This window comes from Macrotis lagotis, chromosome 5, assembly GCF_037893015.1.
Source record: "Macrotis lagotis isolate mMagLag1 chromosome 5, bilby.v1.9.chrom.fasta, whole genome shotgun sequence".
In the NCBI taxonomy this organism is placed as follows: Eukaryota; Metazoa; Chordata; class Mammalia; order Peramelemorphia; family Peramelidae; genus Macrotis; species Macrotis lagotis.
In genome coordinates, this window is record NC_133662.1 from 222,862,096 (window position 1) to 222,878,888 (window position 16,793).

At 37.8% G+C, this 16,793-nt stretch overlaps 1 protein-coding gene across 2 annotated transcripts in view; it reads left to right on the top strand.

Moving 5' to 3' along the window:
• The window catches only part of MAN1A2 (mannosidase alpha class 1A member 2), a 202,123-nt gene that overhangs the window by 145,151 nt on the left and 40,179 nt on the right, over window positions 1–16,793 (top strand). For both annotated transcript variants that reach the window (XM_074188551.1, XM_074188552.1), the window contains exons 7-8: window positions 4,482–4,605; window positions 4,916–5,009. In XM_074188551.1, coding sequence (XP_074044652.1) covers window positions 4,482–4,605; window positions 4,916–5,009 — 218 coding nt within the window. The remainder of the gene's footprint in view (window positions 1–4,481; window positions 4,606–4,915; window positions 5,010–16,793) is intronic.

A 16,793-nucleotide genomic window follows, 5' to 3' on the forward strand; every position in this document is an offset into this window, starting at 1 on the left:
ATGCTTTTGGAACATACAAGAGACAGCATTGTAGAATAGTTGCTGATATGCATTAGCATTGGGGAACTCACTGAAAATTTACTCCCCCCCCCAAAAAAAAACAAAAAGGGCATCTAGTTAGAATGTGTACTAGAACTCAACTGAAAGATTAAGACTAGGTGTTAAACATCCAAGTGTCATAGGGATTAAGGTGATAATTGAACCTATAGTCACTGATGAGGTCACTGATAAAGAAAGAAAGGAGCCCAGGACAGAACCTTGGGGGTAGATGGAGGCAGAATGAGTGGTGTAACATAAACATGACCCCCCTCCCTCAGACTGCCACCTGCAGTACCCGCCACATCTACAAACCATCACAGCCTAAAGCCCAATACCTCAGTTCCTTGATCTGCTTGCCAGTAAACAACAGGAGGTTGGACCAACAGCGCTTACTTCAATTGAAGGAAGTATGAACTCCTTCTTTCCCTCATTAACATTCACCCCCATTGCTCAGTTCCTCCACTGTTGCTATCCTAGACCCCACCCTCCAAGTGGAGGGGACCCTCTGCCCTGCTCTCACTCCCCCACATCCCCAGGACCTTATTGACTACTTTGCTCCCTTGCCTGCCTAAGAACTGCTGGACCTTCCTGTCCTTCAGAAGTGGCCATGAATATCAGTCCCTCCTTTCTCTATGTTACATCCCCAGTTATAGAACAAACTTCCAGAGAGCCTGTGAGGTGTGAGTTTTCTGTGGATCCCTTGAATTAACAGAGTTCTTAGCACCCATAGGAGGCACTTAATAAATGTTTGTCCATTCCATTTCTTAGTATAGCAAAGGAGATGAAATGATTTGACTGAAACTGGCAGGACGAGAGCCCAAGATAAAGCAGAATGTTAGCAAAGATCAACTGCTGCTGAATAGTCCAGAAGGATGGGGACTTAGCTGATGATAGCATTGGCAGTCTTGAGGAAACCAGTTTCATTTGATTGGTGGAGAGGAACATGAGGCACTGGCAATAGCTAAGGTCCTAGAATGCATAAATGAAAAATTTGTTTTAAGTTTGGGGCAACTATCATGTTTGTAGATTTAGGGAAAGAACCACTGGATAGGGAAAATCTAAAGATTACAGGGAATTAAGGATCCAAGACTCTTGGAGGAGAAGAAAAGGAATATGCTTGAGGATACAAGTATGGGAATCCCCTTTTGTATGTTGGAGTACCCTTTCATTAGGAACATAAGAAAGGTAAGAAAAATGGAGGATTATATAGAAGATATAGACTAGACAAAGTATTTTAAGATACAGACTGGAGGAATAGAGGGAGCAGTACAGGTTATCTCTGTTTTTCCTCACCAAATTAGGTGACCAAGATCTCCTAAGGTGGGGAATGGGAAGATTTGTCATTATGAGACTTTAAAAGAGCAAAAAGTGTCCAATAGTCAGTATCTTTGAAGGATAAAACAACAAGCATGCAGGCTCCAGAACCTTGTTTTCTAAATAGCTAAGTTCTTAAGGAGCTGGATCAAGTCCTGATCACTATCAACAGAGGGATATAAAAGTTACCTGTAAGCTTGGAGGTGAAACAGGACTTTTCCTTTATATTGGTTCTAATTCCCTTCAATATTTGTGGATAATTGAGAATATTTTAAGAGGAAGAGAAATACTTTTTGGTTCTACTCCTAATACTTAAAAGTTCTCTTCTACAAAACCTGATGTCATAGCAGTGAAACTGATAATTTATGGTAAAATCAGTCTCTTCTAAAATATTTTGAATTCTAATACCAAGACTTTAATATCCACTAAAGAAAAAGAAAGAGCTATTATGTCAAGGATTTAGCCCTGGACAGGACCCTCATTTTCATTTTTTTTCATGAAGAATCTTGAGGTTCACTGAATTGAAGGGAGTTGAACAAATTTCAGTGCATCAGCACTTTCCAGACTCTGGTACAAAAGTGGGGAATAGGCAGAAAATAAAACAGTAGCTCTGGTGTCAAAAAAATTTGTATTTTGCTAACTCCAAGTCCTCCATTTCCAAGACTCTTCATACTCAATATCCTGTAAGACGTAGGTTTGTATTAGATAGTTGATTGTGAGGGAGTTTAGGAGATTAGGAAGGGATCCTTTATCATTTGATAGAGTTGGGGTTGGGGGACTTAGACTGTGTTACCTGAACTTTACCTAATTATAACTCCTTGCTTAAAGAATCATTTGCATTTCCCCAAAGTTTTAATTTGGTATGCATTTTTGTCAACTCATTCACTCTAAAAATTAAATAATTTGACAGTAAATTTAAAGTGATTTATATCTATGGTCGAATTTTTGTACAGTCATTTATTCCTTTCGGCAATCTTTATTTTTTTTCCAAGGAGCAATTTTTGTTCTATGTCGCTACTCTGTCAAACATTTTAGTGATGGGAAATGTCTGTAGAGGAACTGGTTGTGATTTTGGTTTTAGATTTATCATTTAGCTAAGATGTCTTTGTTAATTAAAAAAGATAGGGAGTATGACCCAAAAATTAAACAAAAAAGCTTCTGCTTATAGTTATAATATGTAAATGCAACTCTTGCTCTCATTGGTATTCTTTAATAATTACTTTTTATTGTTTTGTTGTTTTAGTTAAAATACAAGATGAGCTGGAGAAAAGTATAGTAAAGCAGCATAGCGATGTGTACTGAAATTAATGTTCATTAAATGCTAAATAAAAATGATGGCTTTTGAATTTTGACAATGCTATGGAAAAAAGCTTGGAATGGTTAGGGGACCAGCCAGAGATGCAAAAGGACCTGGATTCAAGCCCCGACTCTTAATACAGTGTGATCAGAACAAATCAACTAATCTTTTAATTCCCACAAATGATTTTTTATTACATTAGGAGCTATGCACTTCCACTGCAGGAGTTCACTGAAGAAACCTTTGGCTTTCCTTCTTTTCCAATACCTGCAGAATGAGAAATAGTTGATGTAAAATAAAGACAAGACTTTCACTTTGTCTAGATTTCATGCTTCAGCAATCATTGACACTCATGTTCTATTTAGTGTCTTAGGAAACAAAAATATTATTTACCAAAGGAATTTGTGATGTTATGAGTTAATAAATCTACACATATTGGCTTATTTACTCCAATTTCCCCAATAGACTTAATTAAACTCAGTTAAGCACATTGATGGGAAGCATAAAAAATACCACCTGTATACTACTATTTCTGTTAAATTGTGTAACTTCTAAAGTTTTGAAATGAAAGTAAAGAAAGAAATTTTGTTTCATTTCAAACTGATACTTTTCAAACAGTTGGAACACGAACTGCTCAAGAAGATTAGCTTTGGGGCAGCCAGGTGGCGTAGTGGATAGAGCACTGGCCTTGGAGTCATTACTACCTGAGTTCAAATCCAGCCTCAGACACTTAATAATTACCTAGCTGTGTGGCCTTGGGTGAGTCACTTAACCCCATTGCCTTGCAAAAACTAAAAAAAAAGAATGTGATCCACCCAAGACAGAGCTGGTGCTTTGGAACACAGACTGAAGCACATTTTTTTCTTTTTCCTTTATTTCTCATGAGGGTCTGGTTTTTTTTGGGGGGGGGTATTATGTTTTCTCTTAAGCATATTTTACTAATGTATAAAAAAATCATTTGCACAAAAACAAAAATAAATAGCTAAAAAAAAAAGATCAGAAGCTTTTGGCCTAATCTTCATCTTTCTTACTTGCCTCCACAGAGTTTTTGCATTTATTCATCTATTTTTTCTTCTACCCTTGTATTCCACTTGTTCTCAGGTCTCAGATCCACACAGCCTGCTAAGACCTAGTTCTTCCCTCTTTTGTCTCCTCTTCTATCCTTTTTCATACTTCCTTTCAACTCTAACCTCAAAAACACACAGGCCATTCTCTTCTGTTCTTTAAGTTACTGTCCTTTTGTTTTTTCCATTTCACTACCAAATTCTAAACATTTCATTTTCCATTCTGTTCTTGCATTTTCTTACCATTCAACTACTTATAATCTAGTTTTCCTGTCTTTTTCTATATATTTTCTATTCAAAGTCTGAAAGAATGCTTTTAGACCATTATTGGTCTGTTGTCCTTCCCCTTTGTTATTGTCAAACTCCTCAATATGTTATATGGAATATGTACAGTTAATAGTTTTTCTTTAAAAAATTCTTTGACACTGCTCTCTCTGAAGACACTGATTATGTTCTGATTCCTAAATCTGAGGGTTCTTTTGTCCTTCTCAATTTTCCTTTTATATTTTATATTATTGCCTGCTTCATCCTTAAAATTTCCTTCCTTTATTCTGTGACACTAATTACTTTGGTGACATTTTTTATTCTTTAGATCAATCTTTCTTGTTTCTTCCCTTGGGTTTCCTTGTATGCACACTTCTAAATATGACCTGACCAAAGCTCAATCTAAAATCTCTCCTCTTGGCCTCCTAAGATATCAGTCTGTGTATTCATTGATGATTTTTCCAGATTTTCTCCCAACTGTTATATATCTCTTATTTTTTCAGTGGAATTGGACGAAACTGGGGTTGGGCTTCTGCAGGTAGCAGCATTTTGGCTGAATTTGGTACCCTACATATGGAATTTGTCCACCTCAGTTATTTGACAGGGGACCCAATCTACTACCAAAAGGTCAGTATAAATTTCAGTAAGTTGGAGATGTTAACTTTAGAAAAACGAGTAAAACTTAATAGGTCAAAAGTATTTGACTTTTTGAGAATTTGTTTTTCAGGACCTTGTCCATTATTTTATTAATAAAATAAATTTTTTTTAGGAAGCCACATTTAGAATTATCTGCTACTTGGGTATTTTTTAATTTAAAAAAATCCATGCAAAAATCTAATTGAATAATAATGAGATCATGGAATCTGAGAGAAAAATGGGGTAAGTTGATGGTGTTTACATCGATGGTTTTATATTGTTTATATTTTGTTTTGTTCAGGTCATGCATATTAGGAAACTACTTCAGAAAATGGATCGACCTGATGGGCTTTATCCAAATTATTTGAACCCCAAAACAGGCCGATGGGGTCAGCGTAAGTATTACATAATTGACCTTTGTATCGTTATTCAAACATAATGTCTTCTTTAACACATTGTTTTAGATACTTAATTTTAAATATATTTTAGTACAGCAATAAATTCATACATATAAGATCATGTTAAGAAACTGCTTGTTTTTTAAGCCTGCTATTCCTGATCCTTGACTCTCTTTGCCTCATGCTTAACTTTTACCTTCCCTCTCCATTCTTGTCGTGTGTTGACATATTTGTGCTTTCAAGTATATCTAAAATGGCACATCTGTTCTGTCCTCATTATGCCAATTGTAGGGTGGCAATGTTTCTGAGAGGATGCTGAGATGCCCATCAGAGAAGGGTAGGTCAGGTCAGCTTGAGGTTATGAGACTCAGCCAGGGTGATGGCAAGGGGGGGAGATCTCTGGACTACCCTTAAACTGGGTCAGCTATTGTGGAGAAACTGAACAGAGAGGGAAGAGTGCCAATGGCCCAGGTGGGCCAATGAGCTGGGGATTTAGAGACCCCCATTCATTCTTTGGTACATGTAGATCTGTACATCCCTCTATGTATGTGTTCTTGTGTCATGTGTGAATGTCCACATGTGTATGTTTACATTTGCTCCTTGGAGAGGGAATATATGACTTCATGGGTGTACTCTCTGCACAAGAAGCCTTTTGGTATTTATCATGCTTCACCATATGCTAGGCACTTTGCTGGGCATTAGGGATTCTGACCAAGATAAAATGACTCCTGGCCTCCAGCAGCTTGCATTCTGTCAGAAGAGATAATATGCATATACATAAGTATAGACGAGCTAAAATCTTTTGAGAGGATAGAACTAGGAACTGAGAATATAGAAATGACTTAATGTAGAAGTTGTGTTTGAGCAGTTTCAAAGGAAACCAAAAACTCTTATGTATATGGTGAAGAGACAACTCAATGGGTATAGAGACTGTATGGAAAAGTGTGGGGACATGGATGATGTTAATCTTTACAATGTAGGGAAATTTGGAAGAAGCATGGCATTTGATGAAAAGATAACAAGTATTGCTTTTTTCTCAGGTACATATAGAATAACTAATACAAAGACTGGAGTTGAGGAGCAAGACTAGGGCTTAGTATACAGATGATGAATGAGCTCATGGGAACTGAGCTGATGAACTAGCCAAGCTCAAGATTACAGCAAGAGAAGAGACATAGGATAGCATGCCCAAGACATGGGCTGGGGGGGTTTACCTGCAATTTAGGGCATACTATATGGATGATAGTTGAGTAAAGGAGGTCAAACTTGAGTGGTTCATATAAACAGAAGAGATTCAGGTCATGAAAAGTCTCAGAAGAGATGATCCAGGAGGAGAATGTCTTCATTAGTGATAAAATGAAGGAGAGAGTTCAAAAATGTCTTTTTGTGCAGGAGAGGGGACACATTTAAGAACTCCTTTACAACTTTGATGAAAGCCATTACCTCTGAGAAATGAAGTTTGTTAAGGACAGATCTGATGCCAGTACCTGGATGATTCATTTCAATGTTGGTACAAAATGAAGCACTCAAAGGTCATTGAAAAGTTTACTAAAGGAGGTTTACTTAACCCTGACATAACAATTCTGTTATACTTATCTTCAATAGATGAGGCCCCTTTCATCTCCTTATGGAAATAGCTCCAGTCTGCAAGCCAGGGTGTGTGGTGACTCTTGTGGTCATATAAGCCACTAGGAACTTGTGCGAAGGGAGGCAGCGTTTGAGTCTTGAACATGATACCTACCATCTCCTCCACCACCTTCCTCTCTCCTCCACCCAGTCACATCCTGGTTTTGTCACTCTTGGGAAGAATCTAGCCTAACCCACGCTGCTGCAAAGAGATTAAGATGGATTAGAATTGAGGAGAAGCCATTAGATTTGTTAATAAAAAGATCATTAGTAACTTTGGAGAGAATATTTTCTGGTGACCAGCCCAGTTTGGGAATTTGGAAAGACTTTGGCATCATTAATGTTTGGGCAAGAGATTCAGGAATAGAGGACAATGTAGATCAGGTGGTTTTAACCACAGCATTGAGTTTAGGAAGATTTAGGTTAAAACAGGAGTGACACTCTAGGAGAGGACTGAAAGATAAATTGATCAGAGGTCCTAGGGAGGACAAAAATAGATTTGGGGAGCGGCTAGGTGGTGCAGTGGATAGAATACCGGCCTTGGAGTCAGGAGTATCTGAGTTCAAACCTGCCCTCAGACACTTACCTAGCTGTGTGGCCTTGGGCAAGTCACTTAACCCCATTTGCCTTGCAACCCCCCCCCCCCCCAATAAATTTGGAAGTAGTAAGGAATAGGGAGAGAAAGAATGATCAGAAATTAGATGATAAAGGGACAGGAAAATTTTCGATTATTTAAATGGAATATTTGTGAATGATGATGAGATCAAGGGTAGATTTATTCTTGTGTAATTGGAATGGTGAACTAGGTCATAAGAATTGAGGAATTGGGAGGTTAGGTGTTTTAAGTTACATCATCACATATATTAAAGTACTTTAGGGCAAGAGTAAGGAAGGACAGGATTCTATAAGCCAGATACTAAGTTCCCTAAGCAAAGTGGGATGTGATTTAGGGGCTGATAGATAATTGCTTGATTAAGAGACAGATTTGAATGCAATGAACTTCAAAAATTCACCTATAGGTGATTGGCTTCAAAAGGAGAGTTTGGAGGATGGGGGGAGGGCACAAGAAGGATTCTGACATTCCCCCTCCTGGGAACATGTGGGAGGGGATAAGAGAAAGTATGACCAGAATCTGGTATATGGGTGTTGGGGAGGGAGTCAATGCTATCTTCAGGGATTCAGATCTCTTTGAGTGGGAGTAGATGGAATGAATGAACATTTTTTGTTGTTGTTGTGAAATGGGAGGGTGATTGGATATGGTGTCAGGCAGATATACAACTGGAGTTGGGACTTGGCAGGTGACCGAAATAAATGGTGCTATGAGAGTTGGGGAGGGGTGTGGCTGGAGAGTCATCATTAAGATTCAAAAAGGAAAGGATAGTATAAAATTGCTAGTTATCAATTAAGTCTTGGGTGATTTTAGAGGGCTCTGTAACCTACTTTGCCCTCAGAGTCTCTAGGCAAGGGAAGAGGGAGGGTTTGAAGATGAGGGAAGCTCCTGATGGGTGTGAAGCAGGAAATGGTTCTGTGGTCTGCTCAGTGTTTATACTATGTGTGATTGTGTGTTGAAGGTTGTGATTCAAAAGCTACATTATTATTATCATCAGTAAAACCCATTTACCCAAAGCTTCAGCACTTGGCTATTGCTCATATATATTCAGTAAGCAATTTTATATTTTTTATTATGTATTTAAGCCAAAAAAGAACATTTCTGCATGTGTGTGTGTGTGTGTGTGTGTGTGTGTGTGTGTGTATATATATATATATATATATATATATATATATATATATATGTATATATGCCTTACTCTTTGCCCACATACTCATTGTATTAGTGACACTGACCTTTGATTTGTTTTACGCACAAATCTGATGAGCTTTCCTTCTAGCTCTATAGTAATTACAAAAATGTTGAGTAGGATATGGCATACAGCTAGAAACATTACTATAGTTTAATAATGGCATACAGCTAGAAACATTACTATAGTTTAATAATAAATATACCTTGAATATAGTGATTCATCTAACTAAAAATACACCTAAATATATAACCCTCCAGCTTATAATTCTCTAGAAGTTTTGTGAAATACTTGCTGTTATTTAAGTGTCTGAGGTCGAATTTGAACTCGTCTTCCTGACTCCAGGGCCGGTGCTCTATCCACTGCACCACCTAGCTGCCCCCACTTTGTTTTCTAATGCTTAAAAATACCTTCTTTAATACTGTATTCTAGGATTTTGTTAGGGATCATTTATTCTACCTTTTTGCCTCTCTTCTCTCTCCCCCATTTGAAAATTAGAAGGTTAATTACCTTTTAGTATCCTTCCAATTCTCTCAGTTCTGTAGAGACTATAAAAATATTATTCGTTTTTCTTAATTACAAATTTCTTCGGAACACAGGGATGTAACTTCCTTAAGAAATCAATGCTTTCTAACTATTTCCTTAGCTGTATTGGACATCAGTTCCCCATAAACTAAGAGTTTTAACGTGAACTCTTTGAACTTTTTTTGGATAGCTATAAAGTCTGTTGTTTGCAGCCCAACCCACATTTTCCCATTAAAAACAATACTATAGGTTGGTTTAGATTCCCAAGCACTCCCATAACTCTTGGTAACATACATACATACATACATACATACAGATAGAGAGATATAGATAAATATATGTATATATACATATATATATATAGAGAGAGAGAGAGATTTATTTAAATATGTTATAGTTTGAAAATTCAGTTAATTTATGCTTTCATCAAAAGTGTAAGTTGCCAACACCTCCTTGTCTTCATTTTCTATACAGTTCTGCGTGTGTTTCCATAAATTTTTTGGAGATTCTAACCAGTCTACTTGAAAAAAAGTGTGTGTATGTGTATCTGTCTGTGTCCTTGTATTTGTTTTTTGTTCATTATGTTTATTTACAGGTTTTACCCACCTCCTTTGTTCTCAATGTTGTCTTTTATTCTAGGTAAGTTATTGTTGGCATGTCTGTGACTTCCATTTACATTGTGTCTTTCTGTTAACCAGTTTTTGTTATCTTCACTATACTTTCTATAAAACCTAGTGTTGATGGTGGTATTGTGTATAGTATGAAATTATGTGCACTCATATTTATATAGTGTAGATATATTCGTAATAGATCTGGGAATAGATTCTATTAGTTTGGAGTTTTTTGGCCTCTTAAGTCAACTAATGCACTTTCTCCCTCTCCATTTCCCCCTCCCTCCATTAAAGTGAGTTACAGGAATGTATCAGTTTTTTTTTTAATTATCCATTTTTGGTTGGGGGGGAGAATCCTCCAGGATACCTTCCCTCTCCCTCTGTATATCACCCAGTATAGAGGTCTATTACTCTCATCCCCCTATTTCATTCCCTCCTTTCTCAAGTAGGGCTTACACTCTTCCTCTCTACCCCAACCTTGGCTCTCATTCTCAGAGATTGCAGGTTTCATAGTGATGCCCTTTCAGCACCCAAGGCTCTTGGTTGATCAATCCTAATTCCCACACCCTCTGTCTTTATTCTACCCAAGTCACCAACCAGAAAGTCCCATCTTGAATTGGGGGGGGGGGTGAGGGTGGGGCACTGAGGTTAAAGGACTTGCCCAAGGTCACACAGCTAAGTAATAAGTACCTGAGCCTGGATTTGAACTCAGGTTCTCCTGACTCCAGGGCTGGTGCTCTGTTGTGCCAACTAGCTGCCCCCCATCTTGGATTTTGATTGTTGACTACTTTTTCTCCAACTATATACACTATGTGTGCATTGTCTAACTGCTTGCTACACAGTGATCATTTCTCATCCTTGACTGACATCCTGCCACTCTCTCTGCACCAGTCTCCCCTCCAGTTAATGTCCTTGCCTCCTATTTTATTGATACAGTTGAGGTCATCTATCATAAATTCCCTCATCCCGGAACCTTAAAAGCCATTTTATGTTTTCTTTTGTGTCCATTTTTCCTTTACTGTATTCTCTTGAAATGAAATGACCCTTTTCCAGTCAGCACTAAACCATTTCATTTGTACCTTTAATTAGTCATTTATTCCTTTTGGGGGGGGGGGTGCAAGGCAGTGGGGTTAGTGGCTTGCCCAAGGTCACACAGCTAAATAATTAATTGTCTGAATCCAGATTTGAACTCAGGTCCTTCTGACTCTAGTACCCACTGCACCACCTAGCTAACCCCTAGTCATTTATTAATTAATCTTCAATTGCTCCCTATCTACAGATAATATCTAGTCTATCTTTTACAAAACTTTCCTTTGTTCATTTTAACTCCCAAGTGTTCCTTCTCTCCTTTACTAACAGAATCCTAGCAAGTCATGATCATTTATTATCAACCTGTGGCAAATTACTTCCAATTCCATTATAATATCAAAACCTTTCTTGTTGGTCACCATGCTCTCTTAATTGCTACATCTGTGGGTTTTTTCTCATTCATCCTCCTTGAGGTCACATCTCTGACTTTTGATGCTGACCACCCTTCCTTGTCTCCTGGGACATTCCACTCTCCTTGTTCTCCTGGGCTTCCATCAGAGCCCTGGCCTGGACCCTCTTCCCACCTCACTTGTAGATGTCATATGCCTTCTGAAGATCTCTTCTCTCTGAGGACTCCAACATGGCCTGGCCTGGCCTGGCCTCCAGTCATCTGCTGGTTGACTCTTGGAAATCTCGTTCAACTCATCTCTTCCCCCACCCCACCCCTGCCTGTCCTTTTCTTTTCTCCCAATTTCTCTTTCTTTTGAGAGATGCCTCATCCTCCCAGTTGCCCAGCGTCAGTAAACCCTTATTACTGTGTTGAACTCTGGGGATAGAGGTGCAATCCGAGAAATAGCTCACAGACTAAGGGAGAAAGACATCAAGGAAGCTGAAGTGGGGGGGGGAGTAGAGAAACCAGAGGAGGGTCCAAATGAGCGCAATGGGGCTGGGGTGGGGGGAGAATGGTGGCTCCATCTCCTACTGGGGTATAGGGGAGAAAGCAGATGGATCTAACAGAGTGATGGGGTTTCCAGTCAATTAGTTACCTGAGCCATGGCAGAGAAGGCAAAGGAGATCCCAGTTATTCCTTCCAGGCAGAACTGAGACCACTGAGAACTCCTTGACTCTTTTTCTTCGTCACACCCACTTCCATTCATGTTCCAAATTCTTCCGGAAGAGTGGCTCCTAAGTTGTCTAGTCTCAGCCCTTTCTAAGCCCCCTTCACCCTACTGGCTCAGACTTCTGCTTTTCTCACACAGGGGGATGGGGGGGTGGGGGGTCAATGGGTCATTCCTTGTCCCTTCCTCATGTTCCCACCAACCACAGCAAGTAGCTGCAAGGAATCCCTCCTCACCCCTGCGCCTTCCTCTACATAGTGATTCCTCGCCATTGGCCTGCCCTCATCCCAAGTTACTCATGCTTTTCCTACCCTTAGAGTACATTCCTATGCACTGAAACGTAATTTGGGCAGTGACTACTCTTTCTTTCTTAAAAAATCAGTATTTCAGAGTTTATTCAGCATTTATGTAGAAATTATAGATTTAGACAATGATCCCATGGTTTCTAGAAAGAGATCTTTTGTTTTTGTCTTCCATATTTGTTTCTTTAAAAGTCCCTTCAGATGACTATCTCCATCACCTTAGCATTGGTCATGTGGAGAACAAGGTGTGTGTGTGTGTGTGTGTGTGTGTGTGTGTGTGTGTGTGTGTGTGTGTGTGTGTGCCTGTGTGTCTGCACACACGTATGTACAAACAGATTCACCAGTTATTTGCTGCTGGTTCTTTAGAATCCTGAGAGAGCACTTCAGTGGCTGCAGTCCTCACAGGGAGAGTTCAACTTGCCCCTTTTTGCTTTTTTCATATTTTATATGTATATTTGAAAAGTATATTGGCTTCTCTTTGCAGTATACATCTGTCAGGACTATAAATAGTCTGCCAAACAAATGGTGGATTGAAATAAAATTTAACAATTCGGCTTTGGCTAACTATTATAATCACAGTAATGATAATGTCTGTGACTTGCACATAGCAATCACAGAGACTAATCACTGGTAATTACCTTCAAGAAAAGCATTTGATAATAGTTATACAAAAAAGAATAATCTATAAGGAGCCTGGGTGTAAAAGAATATCATTAAACTTTTTGGGGGGTCCAGTTTTGCTGTTTCACAAGCAGCTTTTTATTTTGAATTACATTTTTATAGTTTTGAGGGTAAAAATGCTCAAGCCAAGTTATCTATCCAGTAATTTTTTTAAAGGTCAAAATGGGGGGTTTAGGATTATAAGATTTTTTTATTCTCCTTGGGACAAGTTATTTAACCTTGTTGATTTGTGAAGAATCATTACCTGCTTTGTTTTAAAAAATAAAAATCCTGTACTGAAGTGTCCTGGCTGTTCTTAAAGACAAATTTTGTTCATTTATTGTATCAACAGCAGTATTTAAAGAAAAGAGGCAAAGCTATCAGTCCCTAAAACCTGATGTGGCCATCAGTGAGCACCTTGCCCAATGCCTGGCCCTTTCTAGGTGGTGGGTGAGTTGGAGGCAGCTTAGGGAAATATACTTGGAATCAGGAAGACCTGAGTTCAAATTCCACCTCAGACACTTGGTAGTTGTGACCTGGGCAAATTGCCTAATTTCCCTTAGTCTCAATTTCTTTATTTATAAAATGGGTCTAATGAAAGCATCTTCATTCAGTTATTGCAAGGATCAAATAATGATATAATGTATTGTGCCTTAAAAAACCCTTAAACCCCCAAACTACATAAAATTGTGGCCTTAGTTTTTCTTTTTGAAATGAGGATGCTAGATTCAGTGACTACTAAGGTCACTGTGATTCATAACTCTTAGAATATCTTCCATCTTCCCATTTGCTTAGTTTCTTGATTTTATTTTTAAGTAAAATTAGGTTCGTTTAATGTTGAGACTGTGCTAAAGTCTCTTCTAGATTTCGGCCAGAAACCTTTGTCAAACCTATTAGCTTAGACTTTATATAGAGTCTATCTTTTTACTCATTTTGAAAATTGGTGTGTTCCTATGGTTCTTCAATGCCTCTCATGTGGTGTTTTCTTACAAGTATATCTATGAGGCATATTTAAATCCAAATAGACTGTTTAGAAAGGTCACCATATTAAACATTTGTAATTTGAATTTTACTTTAAATAGACCATTTAAATATATATATTTATAAATAGTAAAGTGCTTTTCTTTTCTTTAGATCACAGTCAAGAAAGGGGGAATAAGGTAGCAAAGTATATGAGCTAATGATCTCAGTCTGGCAGGAAAGAAGTGAAGTCTAGCCAGTCATGCCTCACCTAGGATGTTGAGTGGTCTGTTACAGATCTTTAGGAATGGATTATTGGAGAGGTTTTTTTTGAGCTATATCACTTCTACCCCTGTAAATCCCAGAAATCAAAAGACAAAAGTTTACCGCCAGAGTAAGGAGTGTTAGCCCTTGATCCTTCATGATCTCATCATAGATATCCCATCCAGAAGCCAAGCTGAGTCCCAAGCTGCTTGAGTGGTCCTCTGCTTGATTAATGAGGAGAGGGACCAGAGAGAGAGAGTCTTGGGCTTTTTTCTACCTCCAGAGTATCTGTTGCAAGATAGAATAGAATTCATAACGAATTAAGATTTTCAACAAGTTGATGTATTTGGAATTAAGTAGTATGTTTTATTGAAGTCCTTAGGAATTAGAAGAGAAATGGAACTGTATTGTTGCTGACAGCATGTCCCTTTCTTCTCCCTTATAATTCACATGAAGCCATTCTGCTTTCTCAGTGACTCTTCCTTCCCCGCCCCCCCCCCCCCCCCACTATTTCTCTTGCCCAATACCTTCTGTCTAGTCTGCAAAACCATGAGTGAAGCAAGGGAGGTACAAAGGTTTTCTCCAGTTTTTTTAACTGATGAGGAAACTGAGGCACAGAAATGTTGCATGACTTTAAAAAGTCCCCTTGGATATCTCTGTACTAAATCTGATTATATATTCCTATTTCAAAAGAAATAAAAAATTCCCAATAAATAGAAACCTTCAGGTATTTGTTTCCCTTTTGCCAACATCAAAGATGTCAAACTTGAAGGTCTTGTACACAGAGCTTGCAAAACTCTTGAGTGATCTGAATCAGATTAAAATGTAATTTGGAAATGTTTAACAAATAAATATAGTACAACATAATATCACTTTGTGGTTTTCTAAGTCACTTTGTGGCCCCTAGAGTAAGATTCAGACTGCTTTGCCTGTGTGTGTGTGTGGGGGGGGCTGTCAGCAGAGCAGGGTTCAATTTGACTCCCAGGGTCAACACCAGGAATAGTGGATAGGAGTGATGAGAGCTTCACTTTAGGCTCAGTATGAGGAGAAGCTTCCTGAGTCACCTTCAGTGATATGGGCTCCCTACTGTCCATTTTTGTCCGTAGATGGCCCTTAAATCCTCCAGATGACATCTAACTGATGTTTTTAAAGATTTCCATCTTATTCTTAGTATTTTAGGAGAATTAATGCATCATTTGGGTTCTTAGTATGCTCTCTCATTTTTGCTATGCACAGTGTTTTCCAGTCCTGCAGCAATCAAAAAATATGTATTAAGCACATAATATTGCCAGTTACTGTGTAACTGTCTTTATACTTTGGCATCTTACTTCTAGATCATCATTGAAATATGAATAGAAAAAGGTAGATATGCTGAATGTAAAGAAAGCATGTAATTGGGTAGAAAAATAAAATATTATTTAAAAACTATAATGAAAGGAGTGATCATAAATGCTGAGAAATTCAGGTAACTTCTGTATTATTATGTACACTCATATCCCAACAGCCAAGATGGATTAAGTTGATCCTTTGCTTTATTATCTTCTATCATAGAGAAAATCTATTTTTTTTAATCTCACTCTTACTAACCAGTGTGGTATTAACTTTCAAGAACATTTTATAAGCCAAATTACCTTTTCAAAGGCAGACAATTAAAAGCATCTTTTATTCCGAAGATGAACATTTTAATTTGTGGATTAGCTCTGTGTGTCATTAAAATGAAAAGGAATGCATTAAGGATTTTTTAAAAGTTTTATAGTCTAAGTTTATTTTTAAAAGTGGTCAAAAGTACTGAACAACAAAAAAGTTGACCAAACTTTCTAAAATTAGTACCAAACTGAAAAGACAAGTTTCAAGTTACTTATCACGTACAGCAATAATCTTTTTCTCCACTGTGTATGGATAATTTATTTAGGCATTAAGTCCATAGAGAAGCATCTCTTATTCAGAGACTAGATATAATTAAATTTCAGGAATTTATTAAAATCATTAAAAAGTTTGGTATTTTTCAGTTTTATAAATTGGCACTTTTCCAGTGAATTTTAGCTAATCATTATGGTTTTCTTCTAATCTCTTGGTTGACTCCATCATCTAAAAATTTGCCTAAATTAATCTGTTAATTTAACCCTTTAAGCCCATTAACAGCAGCTCTTTGGTCATTCTGGTTTTGAATGCAATATACCCTGGCTTTTGGGGAGATGAGTTTTAAAGACTCCCTGATGAAGGAAACCCCTGGTTGTGTTGTTCATATGTGGGAGCAGGAGATTTATAATATGGATATGTCTAACTGACATGGATCAGACTGAATAGAAGTGGCCCAATCAAAAGACACAGAGATGTTTGAATTTGAAACTTACTGAATAAAATTGTTGGCTCTTTCTCTCATCCTTTCCTGAACTCTACCTTCTTGTTCCTTGTCTCTTTTCTTGCATAGACACTCCTCCCTGTTGGCTATCCTCTGTGAAGTTTCACTTCAACTTTACTTTGCCTTTCATTAACTTTCATGACCTCAAATCTCCACCCCAATTCTTTCATTGCAATTTTTTCATATCATGTATTTATTATATATATATATATATATATGCATATATATCAGTTTTTATATCATTTTCATTTCTGAATAGCTCTCCTCCTTCCCTTACAGTAAGTTATCACTTGTAATCTAGAAAATAAAGGGAAGGAGGTGGGGTAGAAGCTGCTTAGAAAAAACAGCTAAAAAATTAATGATGTGCCTGGCAGCATTTCTCAGGGAGGGGATAGAAATTTATTTCCTTAATTTTTCCAGGGTCAAACTTTATGATCATTATAATTTCATGATATCCCGTTTCTTTTTATGTTGTTCTTCCTGGTTCTGTTGTCACCACAGTATTTATGGTTGTCTTAGTATAGC